At 34.9% G+C, this 18924-nt stretch overlaps 1 protein-coding gene across 1 annotated transcript in view; it reads right to left on the bottom strand.

The window, feature by feature from the left end:
- Window positions 1–18924, bottom strand: part of LOC150101763 (uncharacterized) — a 159718-nt gene that overhangs the window by 60294 nt on the left and 80500 nt on the right. Inside the window, exon 5 of the mRNA XM_090400450.1 lies at window positions 4700–4816. Within this exon, the coding sequence (XP_090256576.1) occupies window positions 4700–4816 (117 nt within the window). The remainder of the gene's footprint in view (window positions 1–4699; window positions 4817–18924) is intronic.

The following is an 18924-nucleotide window of genomic DNA, read 5'->3' as shown; positions in this document are numbered from 1 at the left end:
AAATTTTGCCTTGAGGTAATTTACACCAAGAAAGGATTTATGTAACTTTAATGTCATTCTTTAATTGCTCAGAGGTGCACATTTAGTCTTAAACTAGCCCTGTAAAACAATAATAGATTCAAAAATCTCTTTACTATGCAAGAAAGGTGGCGTCAGTTCAAAAATACATGGGTATTCTATAAATCAAACTGCCTCATATTCTGAATTAGTTCAGTACAAAATCATTACATCACATCTGGATGAATGTTAAGTGCTCAGAAAAATAGTGAACGGTTATAAAAATAAACATTCTTAAATTTGGTGCCCTTAACCTTAACACACCATCAGTTTTTGTAAAAAATTAATATCCCATCTACTAAAACAGAAATTAGAGAACTCACCAATCAGTAAAATGCAAAATATTAATTTCACTTCTATACAGAATAAATTAGAAATAAATACAGAATAATACAGAAAGAAACTATTTTCTAAAGTAGTTCTTGTTTTGCATGTTTTTCATATGATTAAATATTATTTCAATTTTCTCATGAAATTTTCCTATGAAGAATTTTCTTAAGATGAATTATGGATAAAGAATTTATCCATAAACCTTTTTTTTTTTTTTTTTAATGCTCTTTAGGATTTTATGACATTTTAAGCATTTTTTTCATATACAGGGTGTTCGGGATAAATTTGACATATTTATAATTAATTATATTTTTCCGTAAGTTACATGTATTAACACACACTTCTCTTCATTTAAAAGTTTGGACCCTTCTTCATTCATATACAAGATGTCAGAAAGGATGGATAGCTGGAACCCACCTGAATCATGGAAGAGAATAACTTGTATCATGATGATTCGTGCCCGCCATCAAAATAAGGATATTACGACTGCTGCCCAATGCTCCCTGAATACAGTAAAAACAATCAGGCATGAACTAGAGACTTGCAATGGTGACTACGAGGATGTAGCAAGAAGAAAGATCCCTAGCAGACGATCTGATTGCGTTCGTACAGCAGAATTCCTCGCAAATCTGCAGGAACAGGTGTTGAAGAACCCTGGCATTGGAATTCGGGCTTTGTTCGTGGAGTTGCTAACTGTAGTCAAGCCCTGGATAACAAGGGTAGCCAATGGTAGGCCGTATGTATGGCAGCAGGATTCGGCCCCTTGCCACACCTCTGGGAAAAGTCAAAAATGGTTGTCTGAAAATTTCTACGACTTCACCAGTCCAAATGTTTGGCCTCCAAACTCCCCAGACCTTAACCCCATGGATTATTTTGTATGGGGCGCAGTTGAAAAAGACACCAATCGCACTTCCAGTAATACAAAAGCCCAGTTAATGGATAAAATTAAAACAGTTTTTGCGGCCCTTCCCAGGGAGACTGTAGCATCAGCTTGTTCGAGGTTCCGAAGCAGAATTGAAGCTGTGATCGATGCTAATGGTGGTTATTTTGAGTAAATCTTGTTGATAGTATTGTAATTAACTCTGCCTGTAATGTTTTTTTGTCAATTCATTAAATTTAATAGATACAAAGAAGATTTTCTTTTTCCTTATGAAACTGTCAAATTTATCCCGAACACCCTGTATATATTCAAAATCATTATTTTTAGGAAACCGACCCATACAGACATATTTCCATGCTGATTCTCACCATGTTACCCTCCGCAGAAATTCGGCATCATATCTACTCTTGGACACCGGGCTCACTCACTACTTTTTGATGAACATGATCTTTAGCAACGAACTTAATCATCTTCAAAGCACATTTTAGTTAAATGGCTATTCAAAGAAAATTATCAACAAACTCCTTTTCAATCCTCCCCAACACCGTAATGAAGATATTACAGTTTCTAAGGGCAGTATTTCCATTTCTTGCATCAGCTGTCTCTCTCCAAAATTAGCAAAAATCTTAAGAAAATTTAACATTCAGACCTTCACAACACAGCCTAAGCTACATTCCCTTCTCAGTCAACCAAAGACTAATCATAATGGTCTCAAATATCCTGACATTTATCAAATTTTCTGCAATTGTGGCAAACCTTACTTTGGACAGATGGAAAAATCAATCTAACTCTGTATCGAAGAACACCAAAGAAACATCAACTACAAAAGAACTCGAGCAGCGCATTATCTAGTCATGTCCTGTTTTCAGCAAATTCGAACAAGGAGGACCTCCCACATCTAGTACTCTGGGAAAAGTCTAACAATCTTCACCATTGTTATGATGAGATAGAAAGAAATAATCCTAAATCCTGTTCATATCAACAGTAATTTAAGCTACAACTTATCAGACTGCCACAGCTCTGCCATTCAATATTGAATGGCAGAGCCAAATTCAATATTGGCATGCGCGAGATTGTGGACGCACGTATGTGCCTAATATTACAATTGGAGATTGTTCTTTTTAAACTCATCTAGGCTTTAGCCTCTACAGTGTTTTTGCTGCATTTTTTAATACTGTTCAGATCCAGTTCCACTAATTCCTTACTGGGATTCTTATGTTTTCTAAGCACCTGAAGAAGTCTATGTTAGACGAAATCAGTTGTGCAATTAAAAAACTTTTTATATTAATCTCAGTCTTTAGCCATTTAATACTTTTAACATATATATATGTGTGTGTGTGTGTGATTTTACCCAATAATATCAGTGGTGTTGAGTGCCCATTTCAGTTGGGTGTCTGCTGTGTGGCTAATGCAACCCATGATACAAAATTCACGTCAATTTGACCATAGGTTGTATTTTTTTTTTATCGATGTATGAAAGTTTTAAGAGTGCATAATGTATCAATGCTCATCTTAATTGGTCCAATGCAATTAATTGCCAAATCTGTGTAGAGTACAGTAGAGTGGGAGACAATGTGTTTGTTTTAAGATAGGAAACAATTAGGGGAGTCTTTAACAGGAATAAATGCAAAAATATAATATCAGTGATATTGCCCTTTTGTGGATGTGCAAGACATATCCTGAATATATGCCCCTGACACACACACACACACACACACACACAGGTAGTCCTCGACTTACGACGGCCAAAAATTATTAAAAATTCTCTAATTTAACTTTGCTGTCTGCATATACATACATATATCACATTGCAGAATTCTATTGCTCCTTGACAATGCTCCAGATCATCCTCTTCATATCGGCGATTTCAATGAAAACAAATGTGATGTATCCACTGCCCAATACAACAGCTGTGATTCAACCTATGGATCAAGGATCGATTGCTACATTCAATACATATTATCTGAAAACTACATTTTCTCAAGCAATAACAGCAATGGACAACGATTCTATAACATTAAGCGAATTTTGGAAAAATTACAATATTAACCAATGTATCCAGAACATTGGAACTTCATGGAAGGAAGTATTGGAACAACGTATGCGAAGAATTTGGAAGAAGTTACTGCCGCAGGAGACACTCGAAGAGTACAGTGAGCATAGTATGTTAGGATAAATTGGAGAAGAAATCGTTGAAATTGCAAGAAAACTGGATTTAGAAATCAATATTACTGATATGAAAGAATTAGCAGATCATGAAGAAGGCGAACTGACTGATCAAGACTTGATTTTCCAAAACGAAAGAGTTGTAGAAGAAGAAGAAAGGAATAACGAGGAAGATGAAGAGAAATTGTTAAAAACATTTACTGTAAAAAGATTAGCTGAAGTATTTTCTAAGCTAAATCAAGGACTTCTGCTACTCGAAAATATGGATCAAGACACTGATCGCTTCGCTAAATTCGAAAAGCAAATTCGAGAAGCAGTCAGATGTTATCGCGAAATATATAAAGAAAAAAAAAAAGACAACATTAACCAATTTTTTGATTAAAAAAGCTACTCCCGATCGCGAGAAATAACCATATCATCCAAATGAGTGACAGTTACTCACCTGTTTAATTAAAGACATCATTAATAAGGATTTTGTTTATGTTAACTAATATTTTAAGAAATTTCAAATTAAAGTACCTGCACATATTTTTAATGTGTTTATGTATTTTTTCCTTAAATTTTTCTTTCTTAATTTTGTATTTATATGTATATGTGGTAATAAATAATTTATAAATGTTTATGTAAGTTTATACATTTTTAATGGTTTAAGTTAAATAGAAACCAAATTTATGAAAATATTATAACAGAAATCAAACAAATCAAGAATTAAAAAAAGCCCTCGACTTACGACGGAGACGTTGGAACGGAACCCCGTTGTAAGTCGAGGACTACCTGTATATATAAATAAAAAAAATAAATATGTGATATCATATCAAATAAAAATCAAACTGGATAAAAATCACATATATACAGGATCTTTCAAAAAGAATGTCCCGATTTGAAAATTGTATATCTCTGCAACCACGAACCACAATACACACACAATAGTGTTAAAAGATTGAAAACAATTTCGATAAAAATTCAAAAATTTTTATAGTGATCTCAAAACCAACAAGCTTTTATTTGAGATAATAATAAACTTAATATAATTATAAATAAACTTTAAAAACCAGGTCTTTTGACTCCATGGAGATCTGGTGTTAATAAATACTTGAAAAATGTCATGAGTTTAAAATTTTCCAAATTCATGCTCTCATTCAGTTGACCAAATTTCTTATGACCAAGAAATTCCGAAAACAGAATTAGGACATGAATTTAATCCATCCAAAATTCAACATTATGACTTCTATTTTACATTAATAAATATCTAGGACTTGTACTTACAGCAAAAAATCCAATTACAATCCAGGTAAGAATGACAACAAGTCCCAATGGTAATAAAATAATTTCATATAACTCCAAGTTGGGTCCATCAGTCATTATCAGAATCAGCATACTCAGCTATTATAAACAGATCAGATAATTAAAAATGCAGGTTTATTTAGCAAGATTTTATTAATACTGTAACTCATATGATCTAACCAATCATTCAGTTGAACCAAATATGCTTAGGATTTGTTAGATCTAAAATACGCGACCTCATTTTACATGACGTCACCATTCCAGAATCTAACAGAACATAAAATAAATAAGCATACTTATCTTTTAGCACAGTATAACTGTTTTTTTTTTTTGTAAACAACATCTTGTATATTAAACTTTGAATTATGTGAATTAAAATTAATGTAGCTGTGTGTCAAGTATAAATGTAAGTCAGCAAAAAGGGGCAGTTATAAGAGAAATTATTAGTGATTTTCTACAAGAGAAGGAATGCAAATTATTCAGCAACATAGGGCAAAGATCGCCCTAACGCTACAAGAGCAGCGTAAGCACCCGCGGGCATCACATCTGAGAAAATTCGTGATGCATACGTTCTCGAAAATAGAAAGTCCCGTATGTTGATCGGTGAAGTCACCCAGTCGGAGACCAATAGGCAGGACGATAAGAGAAATTCAAACTTGGAAAGGTGGCACTCTTAGGGAGCATATAAAACTCGCGACACGGAATTGAATTGCCCTAATTTCTTTGGTTTTCCTGACTTTGCACCTCCACACTCTCAGTTAACAAAGCTCTCCAGACACCTAACTCTGAATCCATATAACTGCAGTCTTTCATTGTACAAATCTTTTCATCCACCAAACTCAAGCCATAGGTCCTTAAACTCCACATCATTCCTTCTGCGCAACCTGCACATTGATTCATTAGCATAGCAGTAGATGAGCAAGAAGGTGAAGTTTGTAAGTTCGTTTCTTCAATAACTCTTTCACTTTTTCTCCCTCATGCCAGGGAAACAAGATTTTGTAGCATTATCATGAGGTGCTCTCCTTATTATAGAATCACTGTAAAAAACTTATCTGCTTAAGCTCTCTTTCTGTCACTTATTCTTACAATTTTCTTTTTGGCTTGTGACCTCATGCTTTTTTTCTTTTCTCAGTTGTACTAATTTCTTGCTGTTTCTGCAGTCTTTCAATGTCGTGCTTTGTCCTGTGATGGACAACTACATGCAAGCAAGATTTTGAAGAGTAAATATCTGAAACACAGAAAAGAAATTTACTAAAATAGAGCCAAAAGGCTTCACTTTGGCAATGCAAAATTATATAAATTAAGTGGATATAAATTCAACATTATTTAAACGAATACAGAAACTATAAAAGTTTCATGCCGAATATAGTTAGAAACTATAAAAGTTTCGGCGAAGTTTGACCAGAGAGCTTATGGGAATATACTCGCTACCATACTACAAGTTGTCCCAGCCAAACGATAGGAAGCATGATCACTAGTAAGCATCCATATATTTGCCTCCTATTGCTTGTTGGATAAGGTTTTGCTAGACTGACAGCTGTTTCAAACTTATTGGTTTTCGTCAGACTAGGCAGAAACCTAACAGAGCAAAAACTCCCAGTACTAAGGAACTCAAAGCGTGGGAGAGATGTATTTTCTATAAGAAAACTCTCAGTTGGTGCGTAACCTATTCACTAAAGTATTTACTAAAATAAAGGGCCAAAAGGGTTTACTTCGATGATGCAAAATTATATTAATTAAATGGATATTAAACCCAACATTATTTCAAAGCCGAATATAGAAACTATAAAAGTTTCGGCAAAGTTTGACCAGAGAGCTTACTGGAATATACTCGTCACCATACTACGAGTTGCCTCACCCAAAAGTAGTACGGCAGCAAGTATATTCCCGTAAGCTTTCTGGTCAAACTTCGCCGAAGCTTTTAGAGTTTCTAACTATATTCGGCACAAACTTTTATAGTTTCTGTATTCGGCTTTGAAATAATATTGGATTTAATATCCACTTAATTTAAGTAACAGAAAAGAAAGCTTCTGGACAACCTGCAACAGTGCTTGAAAAATAGCTTGAAGGGAGATATTGCCAAAGGCCTTCTGGAGTTCAGTGATGCCATAAAGAGAGGCCAGAGTTGGCATCAGTATTCTGAGACAAGGAAAGAAAGAATGAAGATAGCTGTAATGAGAGAGAGAGACTATCTGCAGGGATGAAGGCTCACTGCTTAAAATCATGTTGGATATATAACAAGACATTTAGCTAAGAAGGAGGAGTAGAAAAGACATTTCTCCAAAATTGCTTTTTTGGAAAATATAATTTGTTACACTTATTTTTATTACTAAAATGGCCCTTTATATTATACATATTCTCTGTATTTTTTTCAAGTAAAAAAGACTTTAAAATTTATTTTTTATTAATTTAAAAAAAATTATATTTTTTCCCAGTCTGCAGCTACTTGCCAGCTGGCAAAATCTATTTGCCAAGGGAGAGTAAGTAAGCATATTCACTGATCCCTGCTTATGATGCCACAGAAAGGTATACTAAAGAAGAAGTGGAGGGATTTTGGTAATCTTTAAAGAAGGCCGATGACAAAGAAAAAGGAAAAGTTTCTATTTATTAGGGATCTAAACAGCAGCGTAGAATGAATACAACATACAGAAATGTTTTGAGAAAATTTTGAGAGAAGACCAGAGCTAATAATAAGTAACTGCTGGATTTCTGTTCAGGACTAGTAAATACCAACACCATGTTCCAACATAATGATATGCACAAATTCAAATGGAGAGGACACAAGAAAAAATAAGTCTCATTGACTATATGATTGTTGATAGGGATATCTTCAGGACACAAGAATACACAAGGGATTTTAAATAGCTAGTGCTCATTTAGTTGCAAACAGGATGAAATCTAATATCATATTGAAAAGTAAAGTAAGAAAGAGTGAAAGAAAGTTTTAAAAAGAATCATACTTAAGCAGCTTTCAGAGGCAACCTGTAGACTTAAATATACATTATTCAAGAAAAAAAATGAAACCTCTGAAGACAAGAATCAAACCTTCGAGACAGTGGAAGACTGAAGAAAGACTAACTCAGGCAAGTGGTGAAGTTGTCAGCAAGGATATAAAAATCAGAACTCTGTGGTGGACATAAGTTTAAGAAGAGCAGTCCTGGAAAGCATATCAAAAGTTTCTAGCAAGTAAACTGACATGTGACTTCTGAGAGAACATAGGAAAAAATATAAGAAAGCAAAGTATTGTGTAAAAGTAGCTAAATAAAAAATCATGGGAAGATTTGGGTGAGAATATAGAAGATAAATATCAGGAAAGTCGCAAAATGTTCTGGTAGCTGAATACGAAAAAAGCTCAGAAATGCAGGAAAGAGTACTATAAAAGGAATCAGATGATAAAGGTAACATGAAAGCTGCAGATAAGAATACTGTAGATGTCTAAAGTAATTACTTTGAAAGATTACTGAATCAAACAAAAAGTGACAGAAACCGTGGCAAAAAAAAAAAAAAAAAAAAAGGAAAAAAGTTAACAAGAATGCAATCAGGAGCGCATAGTACAATTGATTACATTCCTCTTGACTATGTACTTCTCTTGATTAGGAGTACATATGGTACATGTCAATATTTTGATGGATTTTTTCCATATCAAATACTTAATGTTGAAAATCCCCTTGAAATCCTGGAGATACAGTTTGCTGATGTATTAGTAGAAGTCATATCCTCTGCATCATGTTAACTACCCTTGCAATGCAGCCTCTGAAATTCAATTCTGTATCTCACATCCCTCCAAGATCTCTAAGCCTTATTAGTTTCTTCAGCTTTATCCCATTATATATAATGTTCTTTGAGATTTCTTAAAAGCAAAATGCACAACCTTACCTTTATACATGAGAATGTTGAAATGGCATTTTTTTTTTTTCATTCTTTAGTGTCAAACCCTCCAAACGTTTATGGGAAGTTACAAAACCTGTAACACAAGTACGCATGTGTGGATAAGTGTAGAGTTGTAAAAATAAAGTTTTTTATTGTTGTTTTACTTCAAATTTTATTTATACTTGATTCTGAAAGTCTATTCAATATTTATCTGTCACTTGTTCAAATATACTCATTAAATTCTTGTCATAACGGCATGTATATAATCCGTTGCTTGATCTAGTTACTTATTCTTAATCCTTACACATAACCTTTTGACCCTTCCCCTTTCTCAAGTTGTATCTAAGCTATTCACATGCTCATAATTTTATAACTTGAGAACTTGCCTCGGGTTAGAGCCAAATTCTATTGTTATAACAGCAAGCGTATTTCTACAATTTTGACTTCTGAAAATTTATTTTATTATTTCAACTGCACCATCAGGAGTCTTAGATAAGATTTAAATATCCTTCCTAAAGATAAAAACACTTCGCTTAGCATGAAAATACTTCGTGCTAAGCAAAGTGATAAAGAGCCTTCTATCAAGAAACATAAAACTCAATTCTACAGTCATGGTAAACTATCCCCTTAGATTATACAGGTTCGATTTTGATGAACGGTGCATTGGTATGCAGGAATCAGGCAAATTATTTGATAAAGAAAACAATTTATTCATTCTAATTGAAAATACAAAAGGGTCGATACTAAATTCAAAATCTCTCTCAGGCTCTATACTTTTCACCAATATTAGCTTGGATTCGAATTTATCAACCTAGCTTCACAATTCTTCTTTAAACAAATTGACTAATGCACTAATTATTCCTATAAATTATTCATATACTAAAACAGACTTGTGCATACTGTATCATATTTTAACTCGGACATTAAATCATATCATGCACCCTAAATCTTCACATATGCTAACTCTAACTTAACACACATAACTCAGCAGGCTATTTCACAAATATTTAAACTCACGACCTAGAGTCCTTATTAAGAGATCTTAACTCTAACAAAATTTTCAATACAATAGCAATCTCTTCCACATGTTTCACTTTTAGAAAGTTCTAATAAAAGGCCTTACTTGGTCGTATAGTCTGCAATTGTAGATCCTTCTTTTACCTTCCATTATAGCTCACTACCAGGCACCTATTACAATATCAAAGTTATTTCATCAACGGAAACCTTCTGAAAACTTGGCGGCTGGAATTTCAGAAAGGACCGTTGTCACTGAATAATCGAGCCTTCTATCACCTCTGGACGTCTGTTGGCAGGATGTGGATCCACAACCTTGAGTTGGTAAGACACACTGGAATTCCTTGTATCTAGGATTGGAATCGAGAGCCGGAAAAGCGTCTGGGTAAAGGCGACAACAAAATCAAAAGTGCACGCCTAAGCACCACAAGCCACCAACGAGAAAGAGCCTTACTACCTGTGGGAAAAGAGCCTTGAACTCTTTATCCTTCCCCCTTTTATTCTCTTCCTACGACCTTGGGTTCTACTATGTTTCCATTCCCTTGGGTATTTCCCAGGTCTGCACCCGCCACCTTTTTTGTCATTGAGATAATGTGGGAAAACTCCCCGTACACACTTTGACCTTCGCGATAGTAATTGCCTCAGGTCACAAATTAATCCGTCTGGAACTTTCTTTTGTTACAAATTAATTCACACTTAACTTTCTTTGATGTTTACATTAATTTGGCAGTTATATTATTTAACAATTCACTTTAAATTAATTAAATATTACATAAGTATAAAAAAAATGCTGATTAACCACATGTATGTTTGTATGGAGGGGTGCTTAAGGGTCAAAGTTGTATAACTGAGAGGAGACCTCCACATAGCCTTTAAAGGAATGCGGAGAACCGACCAGGGCTTCTGACCTAATGTCCAATCCTCACCTTCTCATGGTGCACCCTGTTGGGTATCTACTTGGATACTGAACGAACGAGGATGGGCTGGCAATTTGGGATTTAGCCAACCAAATTGTATTCTTATTGGTTAAACCAAAATAAAAAAAATGATGGTACAACATGACAGAATTTCATGCCGGCTGGGGAGTCGCCCGGTTAAACAAGGCCCCCGTTGTTTTCGGCAGGGAACCAGGGCAAACAGCGAAAAGTCACCTACTGGAACAAATCTGAAAGCAAACCCCAACTCAACATCACCAGAGTTAAAGATCGGTACTATCAACGCAAGAAGCCTGAATGACAAAGAAATGGAGCTAGCTGAGGAATTAGATAAGTACCAGATCGACAGAATAGGGGTGACTGAAACAAAAAAGACCAAAACTGGCGAGATCTTTCTGAACAATAAATACAAAATGTTATATTCAGGCAATGACAATCAAGGAAAAGAAGGAGTAGCCATAGTATTCAACACAAACTCCGAGGCTAATCTTCTTGAATGGCAGTCAGTCTCAAGTAGAGTAATGTGGGCAAATATGAAAATGGAGAACTGGACAATCAGACATATTTATGCCTATGGTACCACAGAAGGTTCTACAAAGGTAGAAGTGGAGGAATTTTTTGAGGCTTTAGAAAAAGCAACTGACACAATGAAAAATGAAAAGTTGGTCCTTGTTGGGGATCTAAATAGAAGAGTAGGAAATGATTGTGAAACATACAAAAATATTTTGGGAAAATTTGGAGAAAAGAGCAAAGCTAATAATAATGGCAAATATCTGTTAGATTTCTGCTCAGGACATGGACTGGTTATTACTAACACCATGTTCCAACATAAAAATGTGCAAAAATTCACATGGAGAGAAGAGGCTAGGAATAAGAAGAGTCTCATTGACTATGTTATTGTTGATAGTGATGTTTTCTCCCTGGTGCAGGACACCAGTGTATAGAGGATTTGAAATTGGAAGTGATCACTATTTAGTCTTGAGCAGGATAAAATTGAATTTAATATTGAAAAGAATAACATGTAAGAAAGTTTTAAAGCGAATAAAAGTTGAGCAGCTCTCAGATGTGAACTGTAGACTAAAATACACAAAGATTATTGAAGAAAAAATAAAAGAGTTTGAGAGCAGGAATCAAACCTTGGAGATTCAGTGGCAAACTCTGAAGAAAACATTGATTGATTTTGCCAGACAGGCATGTTGTGAGGTTGTCTGTAAGGATAAAAAAAATCAGAACTCCCTGGTGGACACAGGAAGTTAAAGCGGCAGTAAAGGAAAAGAAGAAAGCATATCAAAAATTCCTGTCAAATAAGTCAGCTTGTGCTCTTAGAGTATAGAGACAAATGTAAGAATGCTAAACACTGTAAAACTAGTTAAACAAAAGTCTTGGGAGGACTTTGGCAAGAATATAGAAAATAAATATCAAGAAGGTGGCAAAATATTCTGGAGGTTGTTGAAGAAGCTTAAGAATGTAGGAAAGAGTGCTGTAAAAGGAATTAGAGATGATAAAGGCAACATGAAAACGGGAGAAAAAGATATCCTTGAAGTATGGAGTAATTACTTTGAAAAACTGCTAAATGAAACAAGCAGTGATGACAGCACAGTGGTAAAAAACACTGACCAGGCATGCAGTCAGGAATACATATCCATACTTGAAGTAGAAAAAGCCATCAAAGGCTTGAAATGTGGAAAGGCAGCAGGAGTAGATGATATTCGACCAGAAATGCTGAAGTATGGTGGTATAACAGTCTTACAGTGGCTGCACTGCATAGTTCAGAAAGCCTGGACAGAGGGGACGAATTCCCGATGATTGGAGTAGAGCTCTCATAGTACCCATATATAAAAAGGGAAAGAAAACTGCATGTGAGAATTATAGAGGTATTTCCCTACTGAGTGTTCCTGGCAAGATCTAGGCAAGTATACTTGAGAAACGGTTGAGAAGAATTGTGGAAGAAAAGCTTGGTGAAGAACAAGCTGGATTCAGGCCAAATAGAGGCTGTCAGGATCAGATCTTCACTTTATGACAAATAGTCGAGAAAGCATGGGAATATAACAGAGATCTGTATTTAAGTTTTGTTGATTTTGAAAAGGCATATGACAAGGTACCAAGAGAGAGAAAAGCTATTCAATACCTACAGTTATATGGTGTCATTGGGGCATTATATCAAGCAATACTTAGTCTTTATTTGAGTTGTAAGTCAGCAGTTAGAATTGAAGGAAGTACAGGAAGATGGTTTAATGTTAAATCTGGTGTGAGACAAGGATGTACATTATCCTCTCTGTTATTCATTTTCTATATGGATCACATTATGAAGGAAAGTGGTATTAAACATGATATCAAAATTGGAGATGTTAATGTCAGCTCCTTGCTTTATGCAGACGATGTTATACTTCTAAATAAATCTGCTACAAGTCTGCAAGATTCTCTGACTAAATTGAATAGCTGTTGTAATAGATATGGTATGAAGGTCAGCAATAAAAAGACAAAGACAATGAAAATAGGCAGAATCATTGAAAATGTCAACTGTGTTGTGAATGGAAAACCTGTGGAACAAGTAAAACATTTCAGCTATTTAGGCACGATTTTTACTGAAGATGGTAAATTAAATATAGAAATAGACAACAGAATCAGCAAAGCTGGTATGGTGGGAAGTCAATTGAATAAATTCATATGGAATAAGAGAGAAATTAGTCGGAACACTAAATTAGCTGTATACAAGACAGTGTTTAAACCAGTTTTAACTTATGGATCTGAGAGCTGGGTCAGAAGTAAAACACCTGATCAAAGACTAGAGACCGTATATATGAGAGTCCTGAGAAAGATTAGAGGCATGAACAGATGGCATCAATGCCAATATCATATTAAAAACGAGGATATTAGGAAAGAACTTGACATTATCAGCATCCAGGAATGCGTTAGCAGAGCTAATCTCAGGTGGTATGGTCACTTAAACAGAATGGGCGAGGAAAGATTAGCAAAACAAGTGTTCTCTGCCAGGTTGGCAGCAAAACGACCCAGAGGAAGACCAAGATATAGGTGGATTGATACAGTACAAAGTGCTTTAGACGATAGAAATATAAGATCTGATAATGTTGGAGTCTTGACAAGTAACAGACTGATTTGGAGGAAAATTGTAGATAGGAAATTAATAATGATGTAATTTTTTTCATGTAGTACTATCATATCCTGTACACCCCTTGAGGGTACATGGCAGGAATTTGATGATGATGATGTTTGTATGGATTTTCGCTTTCCAGTAAAATCGGTATATAAGGTATTTTTGTATAAAAATCCTTCTATATGCGATTTTATAAGGGTGAAAGAAAGAATCTGGCATAGAGAAAGTCCATTACAAACAATGGTGATAGATGAATAAAAGAGGATGAGAACTTAATAAGTTGAGAGCGGCTCATCTTCTTATGTGATTAAAGAAAAATGATTAGGGGAATTGAGGTGAACAGTTCAATGGAGCAGCACTCAAGAAATGCTTATAAAAAAAGACAACGTAGAAAGAGCATCTATGAGAGCAAATGAATGGAATTTGTGATGGAGTCATCTCTTAAGAAGATTGTCCTCTTCTAGATGGACATGAAAATTCTTAATGTTTCTGGTGCATCACCCTAAATTTGAAAACAATATTTTAAGGTCTGGCAAATTTGGGATTTGGGGGTGCTTGAGGGTCAAAGCTGTATAACTGAGAGGAGACCTCCACATAGCCCTTAAAAGAATGCAAACAGTGGACCAGAGCTTTTGACCCAATGTCCAATCCTCGCCTTCTAGTGGTGAACCCTGTGAGGTATCTACCTGGATACTGAAAGAATTAGGATGGGCTTGGATATTTTGGGATTTAGCTGAACAAATTGTATTTCTATTGACTTAAACTACAATATAAAATAATGGTACACAATGACAGAATTTCATGCTAGTTGGGGCATGCCCAGTTACACAAGCCTCCCCCATTGTTTATTCCAGGGAATCAGGGAGAACAGCAAAAAGTCAGCTACTGGAACAAATCGGAACCCCTCAACCCCATATCAACATTAGTTCAAGATTGGTACTCATCAACATAAGAAGCCTGAATGGCAAAGAAATGGAGCTAGTTCAGGAATTGAATAAGTACCAGATTGACTTAATAATGGTGACTGAAACAAAAAAATACAAAAACTGGTCAGATCTTTCTGAGCAATAAATACAAAATGTTATATTAAGGCAATGACTATCAAGGAAAAGAAGGAGTTGCAATAGTATTGAACACTAAATACAAAGCTAATCTTCTCGAATGGCAGGCAATATCAAGTAGAGTGATGTGGACAAATATCAGAATGGGGAACTGGACAATGAAACTTATTTCTGCCTATTGTATCACAAAGTTCTACTAAGGTAGAAGTAGAGAAATTTTTTGAGGCTTTAGAGAAAGCAACTGACAATGAAAAAAGCAAAAGATGGCCCTTGTTGGGGATTTAAATAACAGAGTAGGAAATGAATGTCAGACATACAAAAATATTTTGGGAAAATTTGAATCAAAGAGCAAAGCTAATTATAATGGCAAATATCTGTTGGATTTCTGCTCAGGACATGGACTGGTTATTACTAACACCATGTTCCAACATAAAAATGTGCACAAATTCACATGGAGAGAAGAGGCATGGAATAAGAAAAGTCTTATTGACTATGTTATTGTTGACAGTGATGTTTTCTAACTGGTGTAGCACACTAGAGTGTACACAGGATTTGAAATTGGAAGTGATCACCATTTACTCTTGAAAAGAAGGAGCATGTAAGAAAGTTTTAAAGTGAATAAAAGTTGAGCAGTTCTCAGATGTGAACTGTAGACTAAAAAATAAATACACAAACATTATTCAAGAAAAAATGAAAGAATTTGAGAACAGGAACCAAACCTTGGAGATTCAGTGGCAAGCCCTGAAGAAAACATTGACTGATTCAGCCAAAGAGGCAAGTGGTAAGGGTTGTCTGCAAGGAAAAAAAAATCAGAACTCCATGGTGGACACAGGAAGTTAAAAAGGCAATGAAGGGGGGGGGGGGGGGGAAAGCATATCAAAAGCTCCTGGCAAATAAGTCAGTTTGTGATATTAGAGAATACAGAGACAAATGTAAGAAAGCTAAACAAAGGTCAAGGGAAGACTTTGGTAAGAACATAGAAAATAAATATCAAGAAGGTGACAAGATATTCTGGAGATTGTTGAAAAAGCTCAGAAATGGAGGAAAGAGCTGAATAAGGAATTAGAGATGATAAAGGTGACATGAAATCTGGAGAAAAAGATATACTTGAAGTATGGAGTAATTACTCTGAAAATTTGCTAAATGAAACAAGCAGTGATGACAGCACAGTGATAAAAAACACTGACCAGGCATGCAGTCAGGAACACATATCCATACTTGAAGTAGAAAAAACCGTCCAAAGCCTGAAATGTAAAAAGGCAGCTGGTGTAGAAGAATACAGAGACAAATGTAAGAAACTAAAGACTGTAAAACTAGCTAAACAAAAATCATAGGGAAAACTTTGGTAAGAACATAGAAAATAAATATCAAGAAGGTGGCAAAATATTCTGGTGTCTGTTGAAAAAGTTCAGAAATGGAGGAAAGAGTGCTATAAAAGGAATTAGAGATGACAGGTGACATGAAAATTAGTGAAAAAGATATCCTTGATGTATACAGTAATTACTTTGAAAAATTGCTAAATGAAACAAGCAGTGATGATAGCACATAGGTAAAAAAACACTGACCAGGCATGCAATCAGGAATACATATCCATACTTGAATTAGAAAAAGCCAACAAAAATCTGAAATATGGAAAGACAGCAGGAGTAGATGATATTTGACTAGAAATGCTCAAGTATGGAGGTATAAAAGTCTTACAGTGGCTGCACTGCATAGTTCAGAAGGTAAGGACAGAGGGACGAATTCCAGATGATTGGAGTATAGCTCTCAATAGTACACATGTACGAAAAGGGAAATAAAACTGAATGAGAGATTTTGAGGTATTTTCCCTACTGAGTGTTCCTGGATTTATGCAAGTATACTTGAGAAACAATTGAGATGGATTGTGGAAAGGAAGCTTGGTGAATAACAAGCTGGATTCAGGCCAAATAGAGGCTGTCAGGATCAAATTTTCACTTTAAGACAAATAGTTGAGAAATCATGGGAATATAACAAAAATCAGTATTTATGTTTTACAGATCTGGAAAAGGCATACGACAAGGTGCCAAGAGAAAAGCAATTCAAAACGCTACAGTATGTGTCAATGGGGCATTATGTCAAGCAATGCTTAGTCATTGAGTTGTAAGTCAGCAGTCAGAACTGAAGGAAGTAAAGGAAGACAGTTTAATTTTAAATCTGGTGACAGACAAGGTTGAAAAGAAGTGATATTAAACCCGACATCAAAATGGGAGATGTTAATCTCAGCTCTTTACTTTATGCAGATGATGTTATACTTTTAAATAAACCCAGTACAAGTCTGAAAGATTCCCTGACTAAATTGAATAACTGTTGTAATAGAATTGGTATGAAGGTCAGCAATACCAAGTCAAAGAGAATGAAAATAGGCAGAAGCATCGAAAATGTCAACTGAATTGTTAATAGAGAACCTATAAAATAAATAAAACATTTCAGCTACTTAAACACAATTTTTAGTGAAGATGGTAAATTAAATATGGAAATAGACAACAGAATCAACAAAGCTGATGTGGTCAGAAGTCAAATGAATAAATTTATATGGAATAAGAGAGAAATTAGTCAAAACACTAAATTAGTTGTATACAAAATGGTGTTCAAGCCAATTTTAACTTATAAATCTGAGAGCTGGATTAGAAATAAAACACTTGACCAAAGACTAGAGACTGGAGATATAAGAGTCCTGAGTAAGATTAGGGGGTGTGAACAGATGGCATCAATGAAAATATCATATTAAAAATGTGGATATTAGGAACGAACTTGACATTGTTAGCATCCAGGAATGTGTTAGGAATAGTGAGAGTAGATCAGTGCTTAATACACTGGTTATGGAAGATCTAGATTCATTTGGATACAAGGTTTGAAGAGGAATAGAGTAACCGCTCATTGGCAAAACTATGTAGTGGATTGCAAGTTAATTATAGGAAGTCATTAATGTATAGGAGAAAGAGTGTGGATGAGAGCAAATACCTTGACACTGACAAGGAAACAATCCAACATGACAATTAAAAACCACGTGGAAACTGGTGACCCAATTAAAAAGGGTAGGAGGATGAGTATAAGATGGTAGCGCAAAAATCTCAGCTGTTTTACTTATGTTAATTTTTAACAGTATTATAGTATGTCGACACTTTAGAGAGCTTCGTTTGGAGAATTGCCAAGAATAGTCTGTTCGTGTTGAAGAGGAGAAAGAAATGAAGGATGTATGAATTGGTCGCCAACACATGAAATCACGTGCTTTATAGGTAAAATTTTCCAACTGTTATACAAGCAACATAGTTAACACTTTAAAAACTACAATGATCATAAACGAGAAGTTAATTTTCCGATGTGTAATAATAAACAACTCATCCCACAATACGGATTGATTACCCTATTATCGGAATGGATTCTCCTTCTGTTGACATCCTCAGAAGTGTCAAGGGGTCTCGAATCTGTGGGCGTACTATACATATATTGAGTGAAAATTTGCATAATATAAAAATGAAAGTTTATCAGAACCCAATGCATGTGTGTGTAACATAGCACTGCTACACAGTATACATTACTGTAGAAGCGAGACAATCATTCGACAATGTTTTCCATTGCCAAATTCAAAGGTTCAAATTTTATACCCAAAGTATAAGATGACCCTATTTTCAGCAATTTTTTTCTTAACTTCAAATATCGTCTTACAAGCTAACATATACTGTATATGTATTTGTTGGCATTTATTGATACAACTGTACACCTTAGTTAGTATTATCCTAACCTCCATGTGGTTAAGGGTGGCAAAACAAATGGAACTTAAATATATTTAAGCAGCTTACCTTGATGCATAATCCTTAAGGAATTACATAGAAGTAATGTTGTGTGTGTGTGTGTGTATATTATGTGTGTGTGTGTGTATATATATATATATATATATATATATATATATATATATATATATTCTTTTGTCTATTTGTAAGTGTTCCTATGAGATATGTTACTACTGTTTGTTACTAGAGTTTCACTTTGAATCTTGGTAATGGGCATGCACAATAGTTGCAAGTTTTAGAACAGCTGTCACCAGGTAAAAAAAATGCCAGCTAGAAAGCAAGCAACAGACAATCTACACTCCAATGAGGAACTGTTAAGTGAGATCTTTAACATTTTTCTTTCTCATTCATTCATTCATTCTCTCTTATCTCTCTAAAGAATTTAAAAGATAAGAGAGAA

The sequence above is a fragment of the Typopeltis vanoorti genome, chromosome 11 (assembly GCF_054136105.1).
Source record: "Typopeltis vanoorti isolate ZY-2024b chromosome 11, IOZ_Tvanoo_1.0, whole genome shotgun sequence".
Taxonomy (NCBI): domain Eukaryota; kingdom Metazoa; phylum Arthropoda; class Arachnida; order Uropygi; family Thelyphonidae; genus Typopeltis; species Typopeltis vanoorti.
Note: the sequence above shows the minus strand (reverse complement) of the source record. Positions and strands in the feature narration are given on the sequence as shown.